General features: G+C 45.7%; 1 protein-coding gene across 1 annotated transcript in view; it reads left to right on the top strand.

Annotated features, from left to right (window-relative positions):
• ttn.2 (titin, tandem duplicate 2) overlaps positions 1 to 15,880 on the top strand; it is a 694,778-nt gene that overhangs the window by 199,786 nt on the left and 479,112 nt on the right. The window contains exons 18-20 of the mRNA XM_078552010.1: positions 2,928 to 3,068; positions 3,183 to 3,380; positions 5,303 to 5,486. Coding sequence (XP_078408136.1) covers positions 2,928 to 3,068; positions 3,183 to 3,380; positions 5,303 to 5,486 — 523 coding nt within the window. The remainder of the gene's footprint in view (positions 1 to 2,927; positions 3,069 to 3,182; positions 3,381 to 5,302; positions 5,487 to 15,880) is intronic.

Here is a 15,880-nt window from a genome sequence, read left to right on the forward strand (position 1 = left end):
GTCCCACTCCACCCCTGCCAGCTGGGTTGCCCACTCCTCAAAGTCAATCAGTTCTTCTAAGTGTGGCCAGCCCCCTCCCGTCTTCTCCCTCTCTCTTTTATTTTGGCTTAACTTCTCCTGCACAAAGAGAGAAGATGGGCCTAAAAGCGATTGGGTTCCACGTATCCTTCCATGATTCCATTCTTACAAATAACCCACTGGATTGTGTGCCATGTGATTGATGCAGTGCAGGTTATCCAGAAGGGTCCTGGGCCAGCACCCTCCGGAGTGGTGAGCCCATGCAGATATAAGGATAAGGCTCAGAGAGGCATATCATTAGCGGTGCTTGCTGCTGTCCTCAACACCTGAGCCCCTTACCCTCCCCCCACCCCGCACCCCCTAATCCCAGACAGCATATGAGGTCTCTGTGTGGAAGGATGAGGGACCCCAGTGGCCTCTCCGCCTGCAAAGTGGATGGACTGCCGTGGGGCTATGAGGCATCACCTTATCAAGTTGCCACTGAGGCCCGTGTCCCCTGGACCATTCATTGAGGTGAGTGTGAGCTGCTGATGAGGTCATTGATCCCTTTTCGGCATTGCAGGGCAGTTCTCTGCTGGAGGCCCTGGGCACTGGCTGCCCTCGAGACTTGCTCACATGCCTCTCTGCTCAGTCTCTTCCTCCCATCCGGTGGATCAAGGGCGTCCCTCCTGGCCTCCACTTGGTCAAGCAGGATGCCCAGAGAGGTGTCGCTGAACTTGGGTGCTGGAGCTCCCTGTCCTCTTCTGGTCATCTCAATCAGCAGGATGGGCAAGTTGCTGTCTGGGCACCTTTTAAATATGGCGCCCAGATATGAGGGCGCCATCCAGCCTGCCCTGCCGCGAAAAATGTTGGGAAACCCCCAACTGCATAATTAATGAGGCTGGGGTTGCGTGATACCACGCGAATTTCCGGCGGACTCTGCAGCGGGAAACACTCCCCTTCCCTGCCCCTGCCCCTGCCACAGGACTTAGTCCCAGAAGGAAAAATCCACCCCACCACTTTCAGAGCAACACTGAAATTGAACCAGCAAATGTAACACATTGAACCTGTGACCAGGCAACTATATCTGAACCAGAAAGAATAATGCACACTGAGCTACACTCTGTGTTTAACTGTATGGGCTCTTGTGAAATGTCATCAAGTCAACAAGCTCAGTGGCTGCATTTGGAATAGTGTCATGGAATTTAAAAGTAGCAAGTGACTTTAGACCTATAAAAAGACACAGAGGAAAGGACACCCAAACAGTTGTTTCTCCTTGTCATGAGTCTGAATTATAATGGCGTGATTCCCATAACAATAACTCAGTATTTCCAGAAAATTTACTCCAACATTGTCAGTTATTTGCTGGTTTTAAACGATAGGTTTGGCACAGGTTGGCCTACTGCCGAATCGATATGCTTTACACCCATTTTGTTCCCAAAAACAGATGCAACACATACCAACACATACCAATTTCTACTCCAATATGCTGACAAAGCATTCCCTATATGAGCAAAGATTTAAATGAACAATTAAAAAACATAGCTGGAAACTCCTAATCAGGGTAACCAACTTGGTGAAGAGAATAAGGGACACTTCACTGGAGGAGCGATGAGGGGAAAGGTCCTGGCAAGACCGGAAAAGTCGGAAAAGTGACCAGAGAAGCCTGAACCCCCTACTCACCCTCATGCCTGCTCGGGCACCCCCATGTCCCTCATGCCTGCTTGGGGCACCTCTATGCCCCTCATGCCTGCTCGGGCAGCCTCCTCCCTCTCACACCTGACTAGAATCCTGCCTTCAGCCTGCTTGTAACCACCCACCCCATCTTTCACATGCAGCCCCCCCCACTAACCCCCCCCCACCCCCCCACCTCCGCCTCCCACAGGCTTGCTGGATAACTCTGGACCTGTGCTGGGCCCAGCCCCCTGCGCTCATACCTGGCTCAGAATGCTGCCACCGCCGGCCTGGACTCCTCTTCCCCCCCACCACTGCCACCAGACACCCAGCAACCCTAACTCCCACCCCCAACCCCTGACTCCCCCAACTCCAACCACACAGCTGCCAAAGTCGGACAACTCTAGAAAAGAGAGTGCTGGCTAGTGCAGTTGCTCCCTCGTGGCTGAGTGTCTGCACATGCACACTGTGTTAGCTCTGGACTGCACATGCAAAGCAGCACAGAGAGCATGAGCAGACACTCTGAGCAGTCTCCCTCTTGCTGCCCTCAGGAATCTGGGACTTCCCGAGAAGTCCGCAACTGGGATGCAGGATGGGAAACCAAATTCCAGGCCAATCCCAGAAAATCCGGGACAGTTGGTCACCATGCTCCTAAAATATATTGCAATTACACAACCTTCTTTATGCTTCAATATACTGCTGATTTTCCTTATGGCGTGGTCATTAATAATCTCCAATAACAGTGCTGTTATGGCTGGTGTGACTTTCCACAACAGCTGACATTGGCACCCAATGATATAGTGTGACAAATTTCTTTTGCTATGACCTAGTTACTGCATTTGTCTCCTAGGTTGAAAACAAGCTCTTAGTTCTTCCAACTCATCCCATGACTCTTTCAGCTTACTTCAGGGGTTAGGCCCAGAAAGCCATAAAATTTCTTCTCCCTTAAACGCAACTAAAAGAATGAATATTTGCACTATCATAGAAAACTAAGACAACAATATCTATTATCACTACTCAATAATAATTAATTAATATAATGACAAAGGCACTATCTTTGTACTCTTAACAATTAGGTACAATCCTTTTGTAATATTGTTACGATAAATGAAAACCAGCTCCTTTATGACTAGATGTTTCTAATGTATTTAATTATCATCACCCTGATTTTATATTTCTAACTAACTCTTTGAAGTTCGGTTTTAAAGTTGATATGTTGGAACAAATAATAATTTTGTAAAAATATATTCCTTTAGTTAAAGGAATCCTATAAAGACCTCAAGAAGAAGTTCAATAACTTGAAATTTAGTTACCTGAAGAAAAATGAAAAATTCCGCAATCTGAAAGCTGTCAGAAATCAAGCCCAACAGGTTGAAATATATACTGAAAAATTTGAGGTAACACCGTGAACCTATTTTTGCTAGTTTTCAACCATTGAACTAAAACATTTTGGTGTAACCAACTCTTTGTTACAGATACCTGAGTTTATGTTGTGTTTTCTGTGTTAAAAGATATTCAAAAATAAAATGATTCAGTATGTGACAAAAGGCATTCCCGTGCTAGAAAAGCATGTCCCCAGAGCGGAAATAAATGTACTGGAAGAATCCTTGAATGAATTACAGAAACAGGTGAATGAACTTGACAAGACAGTGGAGGAATACAAACAAAGCTTGGACATGACTATACAATTGCAACAGGCAATGCAAGAGGTAGGTAATGCCGATTATAGTACTGGTATACATTTAAACCTAATTTAATCTTTGCTTTAGGAACAACATAGAAAAGATGGTTATTTTAGTTGAATATCGTCAACTTTATTAAGTTGCTAGACTATTGTACACTCCACGCCTGTTTTCAGTTCATGAGATCGATGAGAAAATGAAAAAAAAATTAATCATTTTATAATTGCAGTATATTTTTAATATTAAATGTGAGTAAAAACCCGCAACTGAAACCATGCATGTCTGAAAACAGAAGATGTGACCAAACAAAACCTGAGCATCACTGATCCCAGCTTCTGATGAGCACATAGATCCTAATTTTACTTTTCAGAGCTAACACTAGTGCAGAGATAATCCGTATTTTTAAATGGTACGTGAAATACAGGAAGTGGCACCAAGCATTTTATTTTCACTTGGTTTGGTTTGGGAAGATGCTCATTTATTTTGGGAACAAATCTACACATTGAATTTTCTTTCTCTATGTTGTTTCCATTACTGAAGTGCACTGTAACTTTTTACTCCTTAAGACCTTATTCCTCAAGATGAAAGATGAGATACAAGGGGGCATGAACTTATATTGAGATATTCTATATTTGCACATTTTGAAATATATTCATGGTACACATGGCAATTTGATGGATATAAGAGGGAAAGACCATAAGACCGTAAAATGTAGCAGCAGAAGTAGGCCATTCGGCTCATCGAGTCTGCTCCAATTTCCTACCTTTTCCCCATAACCTTGATTCCCTTACTGATTAAAAATCTGTCCATCTCAGCCTTGAATATACTTAATGATCCAGTTTTACAGCTCTCTGCGGTAAAGAATTCCACAGATTGACTACCCTCTGAAAGAAGGAATTCCTCCTCATCTCTGTCTTAAATGGGCAACCCCTTACTCTGAGATTGTGCCCTCTGGTCCGAGACTCTCCCACAAGGGGAAACAACCTCTCTGCATCTACATTGTCAAGCCCCCTAAGAATATTAGAAGTTTCAATAAGGTCACCTCTCATTCTTCTAAACTCCATGAGTACAGGCCCAACCTACTCAACCTCTCCTCATAAGAAAATCCCTCCATACCCAGGATCAACCTAGTGAACCTTCTCTGTACTGCTTCCAATGCCAGTATATCTTTCCTTAGATAAGGGGACCAAAATTGTTCACAGTATTCTAGGTGTGGCCTAATTAGTGCCTTGTATAGTTCTAGCAAGACTTCCCTATTTTTATACTCCATTCCCTTTGAAATAAAGGCCAACATTCCATTTGCCTTCCCTATTACCTGCTGAACTTGTATGCTAGCTTTTTGGGATTCATGCACGAGGACCCCCAAATCCCTCTGTGCTACAGCTTTTTGCAGTCTTTCTCCATTTGAATAATATTCAGCTCCTCTATTCTTCCTGCCAAAGTGCACAATGGATCTGATGTAATTAAGTGAATCTTATTGTATATAATGCATTGTATGTCCATTAACAAAGGTAGATAAGAGAAAGGGTTTGGACATGATTGTTGACTATTTGTTGACTATTCTGTAACGACAAATTGAAGCTATTATCAACAAAATGATTTCAGATGTACTCAGGTTATAAATCAAAAATCTAATTAAAACAAAGTAGCCCCTCACTAAATTTATGTGGTGTATGGTGGCATGTAAAATACCACAGCATTTATGCCTCCTTCAGTATTAGAGACAAAATAGAGATGTGACGGAGAATTTCTGATAGAAAATTGTTCAAGATCTGTGAAAGGCAAGGTCTTGATGTGTTGAATGGTCTTTTGGTGCTCCAACATTGATAGATTGAATAAATTTTCTAGACACAGAAATCGATGACAAGTAATGCTTCATTTTCAGAAATTTATTCATGTGTGTGTACTATTAAATATATCAATTTGCTTATTTACAATATACATTTCAGAGTCAGTTTTGGTGTGAAGATGCAAGTGGTACAGTCGTTAGAGTTGGGAAGTATTCTGCTGAGTGCAAGACAAAGGAAGCAGTGGGAATTCTCTACAAGCAGTTTGAAAAGTTTGTGTGGCCAACCGTACCACAGCAAGAGGAGAGAATCCAGCAAATCACAGAACTGGCAATGCAGCTATATGGTTAGAGCAAATAATTGTTGTATTTTAAAATGTTTGTTGCTTTCAGCAAGCTAAGCAATGTTAATGTAGGGGAATGGAATGCTTGCCATAGTGGGTGCTTTGCAGGCATTCCAGGTTCATCTAGAATGGTCAAAGTAAATTTCCCATCACCCTACCCCAACAATGTTCCTCAACTCTTTTTTTCCCACTGTGCCCCAACAATATGCCGTAACCCCAGCTGCACAAAGGAATCATCCCATTAGTCCAGTGTATATATTTACAAAATGGAACTAGATACACCAGCCGTCTAATGGTCTCTTTGAGTGAGAATTGCCAATCGATTGTAATTAAAAGAAAGGTTATGTACTGTGGTCCCATACCAAGAACGAATTGAATTGAGACTGTCCAAGCTCATGTCAAAAAAGGTCCTTACAACAGGTCAAAAAATCTTCCATCCTCTCAATCTGGGTGACCTTTTTAGAAGTGAAAGGTCAGGATTTAACCGCATTGCATTACCTGGTCTTAGTTTGACAATTTTTATGGGTGTTTAAAAGTTCCGTCTTTTCTTTATTGCAACACTGAAATATTTTTGGAGGTTTTTTATATGTTACAGTTATGATATATAGGCAAGCTGTTGTTGTTGAATATTTTTCCATAACAACCAACTAATTCAGGCACCTCCATATTTATTGTTGTTTAGAATTCTCTTAATCATTTATGTATCCATAAATACAACAACAACTACTTATATTTATATAGCATCTTTAATGTAATTAAATGTCCCAAGGCGCTTCAAAGGAGCATTGTAAAACAAAGTATGACGCTGAACCACATAAGAAGGTATTCGGTCAGATGACCAAAGGCTTGGTTAAAGAAGTAGGTTTTATGGAGCTTCTTAAAGGAAGAAAGTGAGGAAGAGAGTTGGAGAGTTATAGGAAGGGTAATTCTGAGTATGGGGCCTAGACAATTGAAGGCAGGGCCACCAATGGTGAAGCAACTAAAATTGGGGGTGCACAAGAGGTCAGAATTAGATGAGCACAAATATCTCAGAAGGTTGTGGAGCTAGAGGAGGTTATGGAGATAGGGAGGGATGAGGCCATGGAAGGATTTGAAAACAGGGATGAGAATTTTAAAATCAAGGTGCTGCTTGAGCAGGAGCCAAAGAAGGTCGGCGAACTCAGGGATGATAGGGGAATGGGACATGCTGTGATTTAAGACACGAGCAGCAGAGTTTTAGATGACTTAAGTTTATGGAGGATAAAATGTGGGAGACCAGCCAAGAGCATGTTGGAATAATCAAGTCTAGAGTAATAAAGGCATGAATGGGGGTTTTAGCAGTAAATGAGCTGAGACTGACAAAATTAGGCGATGTTATGAAGGTGGAATTAGGTGGTCTTAGTGATGACGTGAGTATGAGGTTGGAAGCTCATCTCAGGATCAATGGGACACCAAAGTTGTGAAAAGACTGGCTTCATCTCAGACTGTTGCCAGGGAGGGGGATGGAGTCCATAGTTAGGGAATGGAGTTTGAAGCTGGGACCAAAACAATGGCTTCAGTCTTCCCAATATCTAATAGGTGGAAACTTCTGCTCATCCAGCACTAGATGTCGGATAAGCAGTCTGATAATTTAGCAATAATGGAGGAGTCAAGAGAGGTGATGGTGAGGTAGAACTGGGTATCGTCCATGTACATGTTGAAAACTGTGCCTTCAGATGACATCGCAAGAGGCAGCATGCAGATGAGAAACAGGAGGGGGGGGCCAAGGATAGATCCTTGAAGGGCACCAGAGGTAACGGTGCAGGTGCAGGAAGAGAAGCCATTGCAAGTGATTTTCTGGCTATGGTTAGATAGATAAGAATGGAACCAGGTAAGAGCAGTCCACAAAGCTGGATGAAAATGAAGAGGTATTGGAGGAGGATAGTGTGGGGTTTTTTATTTTAGGTCCTGTGCCAATAGGAGTGATTTGTTAACCGTCAGTCGGTGGTGTTCTTTGAGAAGGATGTTTTCCTTGCAGACATCAGGAGGTTCAATATGTGCTAGCACAGGATGCCGCCTGAGCTGTATTGATCTCAACATCCCAAAAATAATCCTAATGACTTACCAGATCATGTGGTCAACCATGTGAAAGGCAGCAGGCAGGTTGAGAAGGATGAGGAGGGAAAGTTTAGCTTTGTTACAGCTACATAGGATGTCATTTGTGACATTTATAAGAGCTGTTTTTGTACTGTGGCAGGGATGGGAACCTAAACGAAAGGATTCAAACATGGAGCTTCAGGAGATGGTCATAGGTTTGGGAGGCAACATCATGTTCAAGGACTTTTGAGAGGAAAGAAAAGTTGGAGATAATAGTTTGCGAGGCCAATGGGTTGAGAGTTGATTTTTTGAGAGGGGTGATGACAGCAAATTTAAAGGAAGGAGGGAGAACACCTGAAGAGGGAGAACAGTTTACAATATCAGCTAATATGAGGCCCAGGAGGGGAAGTTGGCTAATTAACAGTTTAGTGGAAATAGGATCACAGGAACAGGAGGTGGGCCTCATGGACAAGTTGAGCTCAGAGAGAACATGAGGGGAAATTATTGAGAAATTAGAGGAAGATGCGAGTTTAAGCCAAGGGGCCGGGTGGAGGGTGGTGGTGGATTACAGGAGGTTGAGCCAAGTGGGCCAGTGGGATGCAGCCAAGGCAGCTGATCAGATGGTCTCAATCTTAGTGACAAAAAATCCATGAGTTCCTCACACTTGTTGTTGAAGATGAGGTTGGAGGGGACAGGGGAAGGGAGTTTAAGAAGATCATTTCAAAGCATTATGAATGATGCTATTACCAGGTAATATAAACCCCAAAGATGAGAGAGTTTAATTTTGCAGGGAGGGGTTGGGCATGGTAGTTTTGAAGTGATACCCTTTGCACTGGCCCTCCCAGATCTCTTTCCTTATTCGTGCAGCCACATGGTTCCCCAGGACTTCCAGGGCTGCTGCTTCATAAGATGTCAAAGGTCTGTTATTGGGGTTCCCAAGTGTTATAAGCAAGAGAGCGGATAGTGTTAAGTCTGCCTGTACCCTAGTGGCTACCATTGATGAATGAAAGAATTTGAATGTTCTACAAGAAATTTCTGTTTGGAAAAATGGTGACACATATATTATCAAATCCTGAGTTAATGAACCTCTCAGTCACAGTACAATGTGAAGGCTGACTTGTGCAGAAATTAGTTTTCGTGGATGAACAGAACAATGTGTTAATGTCCACGTGCCCATGGAAGAAAAGAAAGAGTTACCAATGTGATACCCTACCTGCCCTCCTCAGGTTATTCAACTTTTTGCTCTACTAATCCACTGTTCTGGGGTGAGAGAGGTGATATTGTTATCTCCACATGCTTACTTGCAGCTGCCTCACACAAACAATAAGCAATGCTTCTCTCCTTTGTGTCCTTCCATCAAAGAGAGTTTGTAGGTCAATCTCCTTAAAACCTTGTGTTGTACTATCTCCTTAAAAAAAAAGAAAGAATTGCATTTTTATAATATGTTTCATAATTTCAGGATGATTCAAAGGGACTTACATTCAATTGAGTACTTTTGAAGGTAGTTAATGTAGGTAGGTGCTACTTGCAATGCCCTGACCCCTACTTGGATGCCTCTGACAGCTCCATCACCTGCTGTTTCACCAGTTTTCTGATGAAGTTTGCAGACATTTAAGGCCTGGACCTGAAATTTCTATTGCCTCCAGGAAAGCCTTCCCATGTTACATGGGAGTTGTGCTTAGTCAATACAAAAGGATACGAACATTAGCTGATCCAACAGTTGATGGCAGAGTCGGCCAGCAGAGAATCATAAGCCAGAGCGTCTGTTGCCTCTAGAGTGCAACACCAGAAGAAGAGACACTAGATCTTTGGTGTCTACATTTGGAATTTCACCCATCAATAAAAAGGAATCATCTTTGCACCAATTACTATGATCCAACTGCCTGGCTTAAAAACATAGCATCGTTTTTGAAATTCCAAATTCACTGCTATTTATTGCTAGGTGTTTATGGCTTATAAGGTTGAGATTCATCATCATATTGTCAAGGGGCAGCATGTAGTTGAGAAATGGAGGTGGGGGGCGAATGATAAATCTGTAGGGGAGGGAGCTGAGGTAATGGTGCAGGAGCATAAAGAGAAATAATTGCAAGTGATACTCTGGCTATGATTAGATGGCTAAGATTGGAACAAGGTGAGTACAGTCCCACCCAGCCAGGAGATGATGGAGCGGCGTTGAAGGAAGATGGTGTGGTCAACTGTGTCAAAGACTGCAGGCAGGTCGAGAAGCAAGGAGGGGTAGTTTACCTTTGTCATAGTCACATAGGGTGTCATTTGTGACTTGGCTAAGAGGTGTTTTGGTACTGTGGCAGGGGCGGAAACCAGATCAAAGGGGTTTAAACATGGAGTTCTAGAAAAGATGGACATGGATTTGAGAGACGATATCTCATTCAAGGACTTCAGAGAGGAAAGGGAAATTAGACCTGGGGCAATAATTTGTAAGGAACCTGGGGCCAAGAGTTAGTTTTTTGAGTCTCCTGATTTAAATCCCCACTTGGCCAATCAAACGAGACACGGGAGATATACCCACCAATCATCCACCTGCTTTCTTTTGATGTCACACTTAGGCTCTGACAGGTAGAAACAGGCCCTCCCCTCGCACTCTCCTCTAGGCGCTGCTAACTGCCTGTCCCAGGGTCCTCAACTTGCACTCAGTTGATTAGTGGAAATAGGATTGAGGGAACAGGAGGTGGATCTCATGGACAAAATGGGCTTGATAAAGGAAATAGGAGAGGAACTAGAGAAAGATATGAATTCAGGTATAGGGCAGGGGATGCTTTAGAGGAAGTTTAGCCCTGTGGACTATTGGAGGGGAGTGACATGGCAGAAGCAGCTAACCAGCTGGTCTCAATATTAGTGATAAAGAAGTCTGTGAGCTCCTTGCACTTATTGTTTGAGGTGAGGGTGGGTGTAATGAAAGTATAATAATTTTCATAATATTTCCCTGGTTCATTGTGAAGTAGGTTATGGGGGTAAGTATAGTTGGGTCTGTCTGTGTGATTTAATTACATTTGTGGCAGAATTTTCTGCCTGTCGGGCAGGTGGAGCAGGAGGGGGTGTGGGCGAGCGCAAACCCGATTGCCCCCCTGTGATCGGTTCCACGCCACCATTTTACGCGGGTGGGCCAATTAAGGCCCACCCAGCATGAATGGTGGCTCCCGAGGACAGTGGGAGTGGGCGGGCGGCGGCAGGACTATAATGATCGCTGGGTCCAATGGCGACCCGGCAGCCTGTTTTAAAAAGCTACTGCAGCCTTTCCAAGACTGTGAATCATGGCCAGTGGAAGGGCTTCCCAGAGTGCTGCTGGTGAGCAGGCCAGGCAGGAGGGTAGGGCAGGAGGACACTGTGCCCCTCGTTTTTCCGGTGATTGCCTCAGCTTCTGTTCTTGGATGGCGGGGAGGCGTCATGAGCCAACTTCTGAGGGGATAGCCCTTGTCACCCAGCAGCCATCTATCCAGCCGAGCCAGAGCACTGAAGATCCTCGGCATCTGGGGGTGTCTGAGGATGTAGGCATCGTGGGAGCTGCCTGGGTACCTTGCACAAACTTGCCGAATCAGCATCCTGTGATCACACACTATCTGCACGTTCATGGAGTGGAAGCCCTTCCTGTTGATGAAGGCAACGGGCTCACCTGCTGGAATCGTGATGGCCACATGTGTGCAGTCTATTGCACCCTGGACGCAGGGGAAGCCTCTGGGTCACTGTGTCTGGCTTGCTTGGTCCGAATGGTAGTGGATGAAGGTCAATGCACACCTGAACAGAGCGTCTGTCACCTGCTTGACACAAATGTGGACAGCTGATTGGGACACTCCACAAAGGTCAGCCACTAACCCCTGGAAGGAGCCAGAGGCATAGAAGTTGAGGGCAGCTGTGACCTTTAGAGCCATTGGCAAGCGGTGTCCACCCACACAGTTTGCGGAGATCTCAGGCCCAATCATTTGGCAGATATAGCTGACTGTCTCCCTTGAGAGATGGAGCCTCCTTTGGCACTGCACCTCAGACATATTGAGGTAGCTGCTTCGCTGCCTGAATACCCTGGCTGCAGGGTAGTGGCATCTTCTGCAGCCACTTCCACCTTGGACTACCTCTTGGCCCTGCGCCCCTTGTGCCTGTGACTGTCCTCCCAAAGGTGGCTCCCCTGGAGGCTGAGTGTGCACTCCTGGCCTCCTCCCCCTTCCAGCCCTCCCTTCCTCCTCAGAGGAGGTGCCTCCAGTGGAGAGTTCAGCTCCCATTCCCAGGCTAAGGGAAGGCTTCCTGAAACCTGCAGACCCAAAAAAGATTCCTCACTGCAGAGTATTGCAGATCACACAGGCAAGCATTAGTAACTTTTAAAAATCAATATTTGACAGAGCACACTCGCGACCCCACTGAGCCCTCTTATCCCGCCCGTGGATGAGGTTTATACAAATGTATCCTACCCGCCTGCCCGTTGCACCCGTGCGCTAACTTGAAGATCGCACAGGTGCCGAAAAATCGCCGTCGATTGGTGAGTCAAGGGCCTTAAGTGGCCAGTCAATTAATGGCAGTCTCGCATTGGATATCATCGCGCACCCACCCAACGAAATATCGCGATGGCATGCGGTGATGTCAGGACTCTTGCCCGAAGTCACCGCGCATCATTTTATATGCGGGCGTGCAGCGCCCACCCCCGCACGCCAACAGGAAAATTCTGCCCTTGGAGTCAAATAGACTGCAAGCTTGAAATCATCAAATGAAGCTAGGTGCTTGACATGCTAATGAGTAAACATGGATGCTGGCTTAGCATGTAAGGTGTGGAGAAATTTTTATATAAATGAAGGGATTTTGATTTCAAAGGAATCTTAGTCTGTTTACAACTAGCCAGATAAGCAAGACTAAGAAGTGTGTTTAATTTTTCCAAAGGCTACTAACAATACTGGCAACATGGAAGTTTTTATATTATTGAGAAAGATACAGTTTCAAAGACATATGGAAGAATAGAATTTAGATATTAAGGAGAAAGAAACATATATAAAGGAGAATTAAAGGCTATGTAAGAAGAAGGCCATGTAAGATCTAGCAGGATTGTGTGAAATAGCCTTAATGAAGCCTCCAGCCATTTGTGCATGAATCTGCTATGTACTGAAACTGAATTTGGGGAAAAGCCATTTGGAATTCCACTGTCAAGTGGGTATTGTGTTAACTTCCTGGTTCTGTTTTAAATCTAAAATCTATTTTGAACTGTTGCCTTAAAGTGGGTGTAACTAGGGGTCAGGTTAATTAGCAACTTTAGGATTTATTATAGTAGTAAGTAATTGTAGTCTTATGTGTGTGCTTGAAATCTTTTATTTTGTTAATAAATATTTTTATTTAATTTTTTAAATCTCTAAAGGTCTTGATGGACTTATTACTTCTGAATTCAGTGCACACATCTTCTCATAATAAATACAAATTGCAAAACTGTTGTGCTAGCACGACCAAGTTTCCCTTGTGGATTTGGTCTGCTTCGCACACATCATCTGCCACATCTTAACAGTGGGTGAGAGGAGTTTAAGAAGATGATTTGCAGTAGAGGAAAGAAGTCAGGGGGTATCTTTATACTCCAGGATTATCCTGGAATATTGAGCATTTTCATTAGATGAGAGCAGGATTTAATGGTGCTTGTTGTGGTTCAGCCTGATCTGGTGGTGAATGGAAAAACTTGTTGTCCACCATATCCAGTCAAGTCTGTGTCCCTTGGACTTAACAGAGTGGAGAGGAAGGCTGCATCAGAGGGAGCAGCCAGTTTGAAAGAGAGTAATGGTTTTATTGCAGATTAGAACATCAGAGTTGGAGGTGAGGGTGGAATAGAGTAATCCACCGCTTGCAGAAATGTTGTGGAGAATGCACGGCCAAAGGCTGGATGGTTGGGATTTTGAAGGTGTAGTTATAAGCGAATTGAGGATAGTTGTTTTCCAGTGGTGGACACTGAAGGAAGCAGTGTTCAGACATGGAAGGGGAGGTGGGTGGAGAATGATACAAGAAAATGATCCAAAACGACTTTATTTGTAATTGATAAGGATGGAACATTGGGTGAAATCTGTGAAGAGTGCATACTCCTTCCAAATCAAAATTTGTTTATTTGCTGTGTATTAATAGCATTCCAAAAATATTAAATAATCAAGGGGCAAAAGGTGGGGAGGAAATAAATATAATTGGCAGGATTTTCCAAGCCCGCTGGCGGTGGGCATGATAGGTGGCATGCGCGGAAAATATGGCCAGACCCACTTCATGATGGCGTGAAGGCAGGTCGCGATCTTCTGCTCAGCCCCCCCCAACAGCAGGCTGTGTTTCCCGCCATCGGTCAGCAGGGAGCTAATTATAATACATTAGCATATAATTAAAAGGCCATCCCACCAGGCTCTTGGAAACCGCCGTACCGTCCGTCCATGTCGGCGGGAAAGCACGCCGAAATGTTCCACAACAGCACGGGGGTGACATGCACTTGGCGGCCTTCACTGTTGTTTACAGGCCTCTGGGGTGCCACGGGGCAGGGGCAATTGACGCCTGGCCCCGGAGGTGACTGCTGAGGGGTGTGAGCTGTCTGAGGGCAAGTGCTGGCCAGCCTCGGAGGCGACTGTTGGGGGTGGTGGGATCAAGTGCTGCCCTGGCACTGCATCCCGCACATAGGCAACTGACATGGTGGTCAAGGTAAGCAAGAGAAGTGGCCACGCATTAGGGACACCTGTATAAACTGACCATGCCTTTGCAACTAAGACAGATCAGGCGCAGCCAAAGTGATATGATTGGGGTCAGGCTCCTAGCCTGACCACCCATACAAGCATCGCGGAGGCACCAAAGGGCCACCAAGTGCTCCATACTTTACCCCCCCCCGCCCGCCTCCCCCCACCTCGCCAGCACAGACTTCAAGTCCGCCGCCACTTTATTGGACCGCAGAGCAGTTGGACTGCACATGTTGTACAACCTCCCCGCCAACGCTGGCCATGTTTCAGTCACTGCTGAAGGCACTCACAGCCCCTTACAATCTCAACATCCTGGTTTGGATCAGTGTCTCCCATGTCGCAGCTTGACAGGGCAGCCAAGCAGCGCATTCATCTCTGGCCATCTGAGGGCTGACCAGCACTCTCCGGGAAGCATTAAGGGGCAGTCACACATGGCCAGGAAAGGTGCTGAGTACAGCCATGATAACCACGTCTCTTTCTCTCTTTCATGCTGCACGAGGACCATGTCAGGATCATGGATCCTGGTGACCTAGCTGTAAGCCTGATGGCCTACAGAGACCATTGAAGACGGAGGGGAGAGCGACTGAGGTGCCTGGCTGTAAAAAGGCAGGAGCAGCAACCTCATGAAGAAGGGGAAACAGTGGGTCCCACGCACGCTGCCCAGGAGCGACAGCGAGCTGTAACTGGTCAGTGCCTAGCGACACCCAGGGTCTATAGACGCCGCCTGACATTCCTGCAGATGACTGAGAACCAGTGTTGCCGCCGACTGTGCATGTCGAGGGAACTGGTGGCTCACACCTGCCACTTACTGCAGGACTTGGTGTCAATTTCTATGCCAGTGGCTCCTTTCAGGGCTTCACAGGTGACCTCTGTGGGATTTCACAATCCGCCAACCACAAATGCATCCATGGGGTCACGGATACCATCTTCTCCATGGCACACAACTTTGTGCATTTCGTCCGGGACCGGGGCAGCCAGGATGTAAGGACCATTAGATTCGCCCTGATCTCGGGATTCCCTCAGGCGCAGGGTGGGATTGACTGCACTCATGTGGTGCTCAGGTCTCCGTCGCTACACTCGGTGGACTTCATCAGCCACAAGGGCTTCCACTCACTGAACGTGCAGCTGGTATGTGACCACCAGAAACACATCCTGCAGGTGTGCGCATGGTTTCCAGGGAGTGTGCACAACGCCTGCGTCCTGAGTTGCTCGCAGATCCCTACTCATCAGAACAAGGAGCCACAGGCAGGGAGACATTCTTGGGAGTTTATTGACAATAATGTACATTATGTTCAAGTGATTAACACCCGTGCCCAGGCTGTGTAACTAATTCTCCTTAACTTTCCTAATCCTGCCATTACGTCTTGCTGCTCCCCGGATATCCACAGCGGAGGTGGAGGCAGTCTGCTGACTGTGATGCCCTGTCTGCGATGACTTTGACGGGCGTCCTCTGGAGGGCCAAGACCTGGAAGGCCCCAGCCTGCTTTCAGGGTCCTGCTGTGTGGCACTAGCACCCTCCTCGGCCTGTGAAGCTGGAGCTACAGAGGTCACAGGAAGTGGGGAGTCAGATGGGCCGGTCACTCCCAGAGTCGCCTGGGTGTATGGTCCTGATCCTCCTCCCTACAGGTGCCTGTGGGCCCCTGGCTGACTCCATGAACGGAAGGG

Source organism: Cetorhinus maximus, chromosome 11, assembly GCF_964194155.1.
Source record: "Cetorhinus maximus chromosome 11, sCetMax3.hap1.1, whole genome shotgun sequence".
Lineage (NCBI taxonomy): Eukaryota > Metazoa > Chordata > Chondrichthyes > Lamniformes > Cetorhinidae > Cetorhinus > Cetorhinus maximus.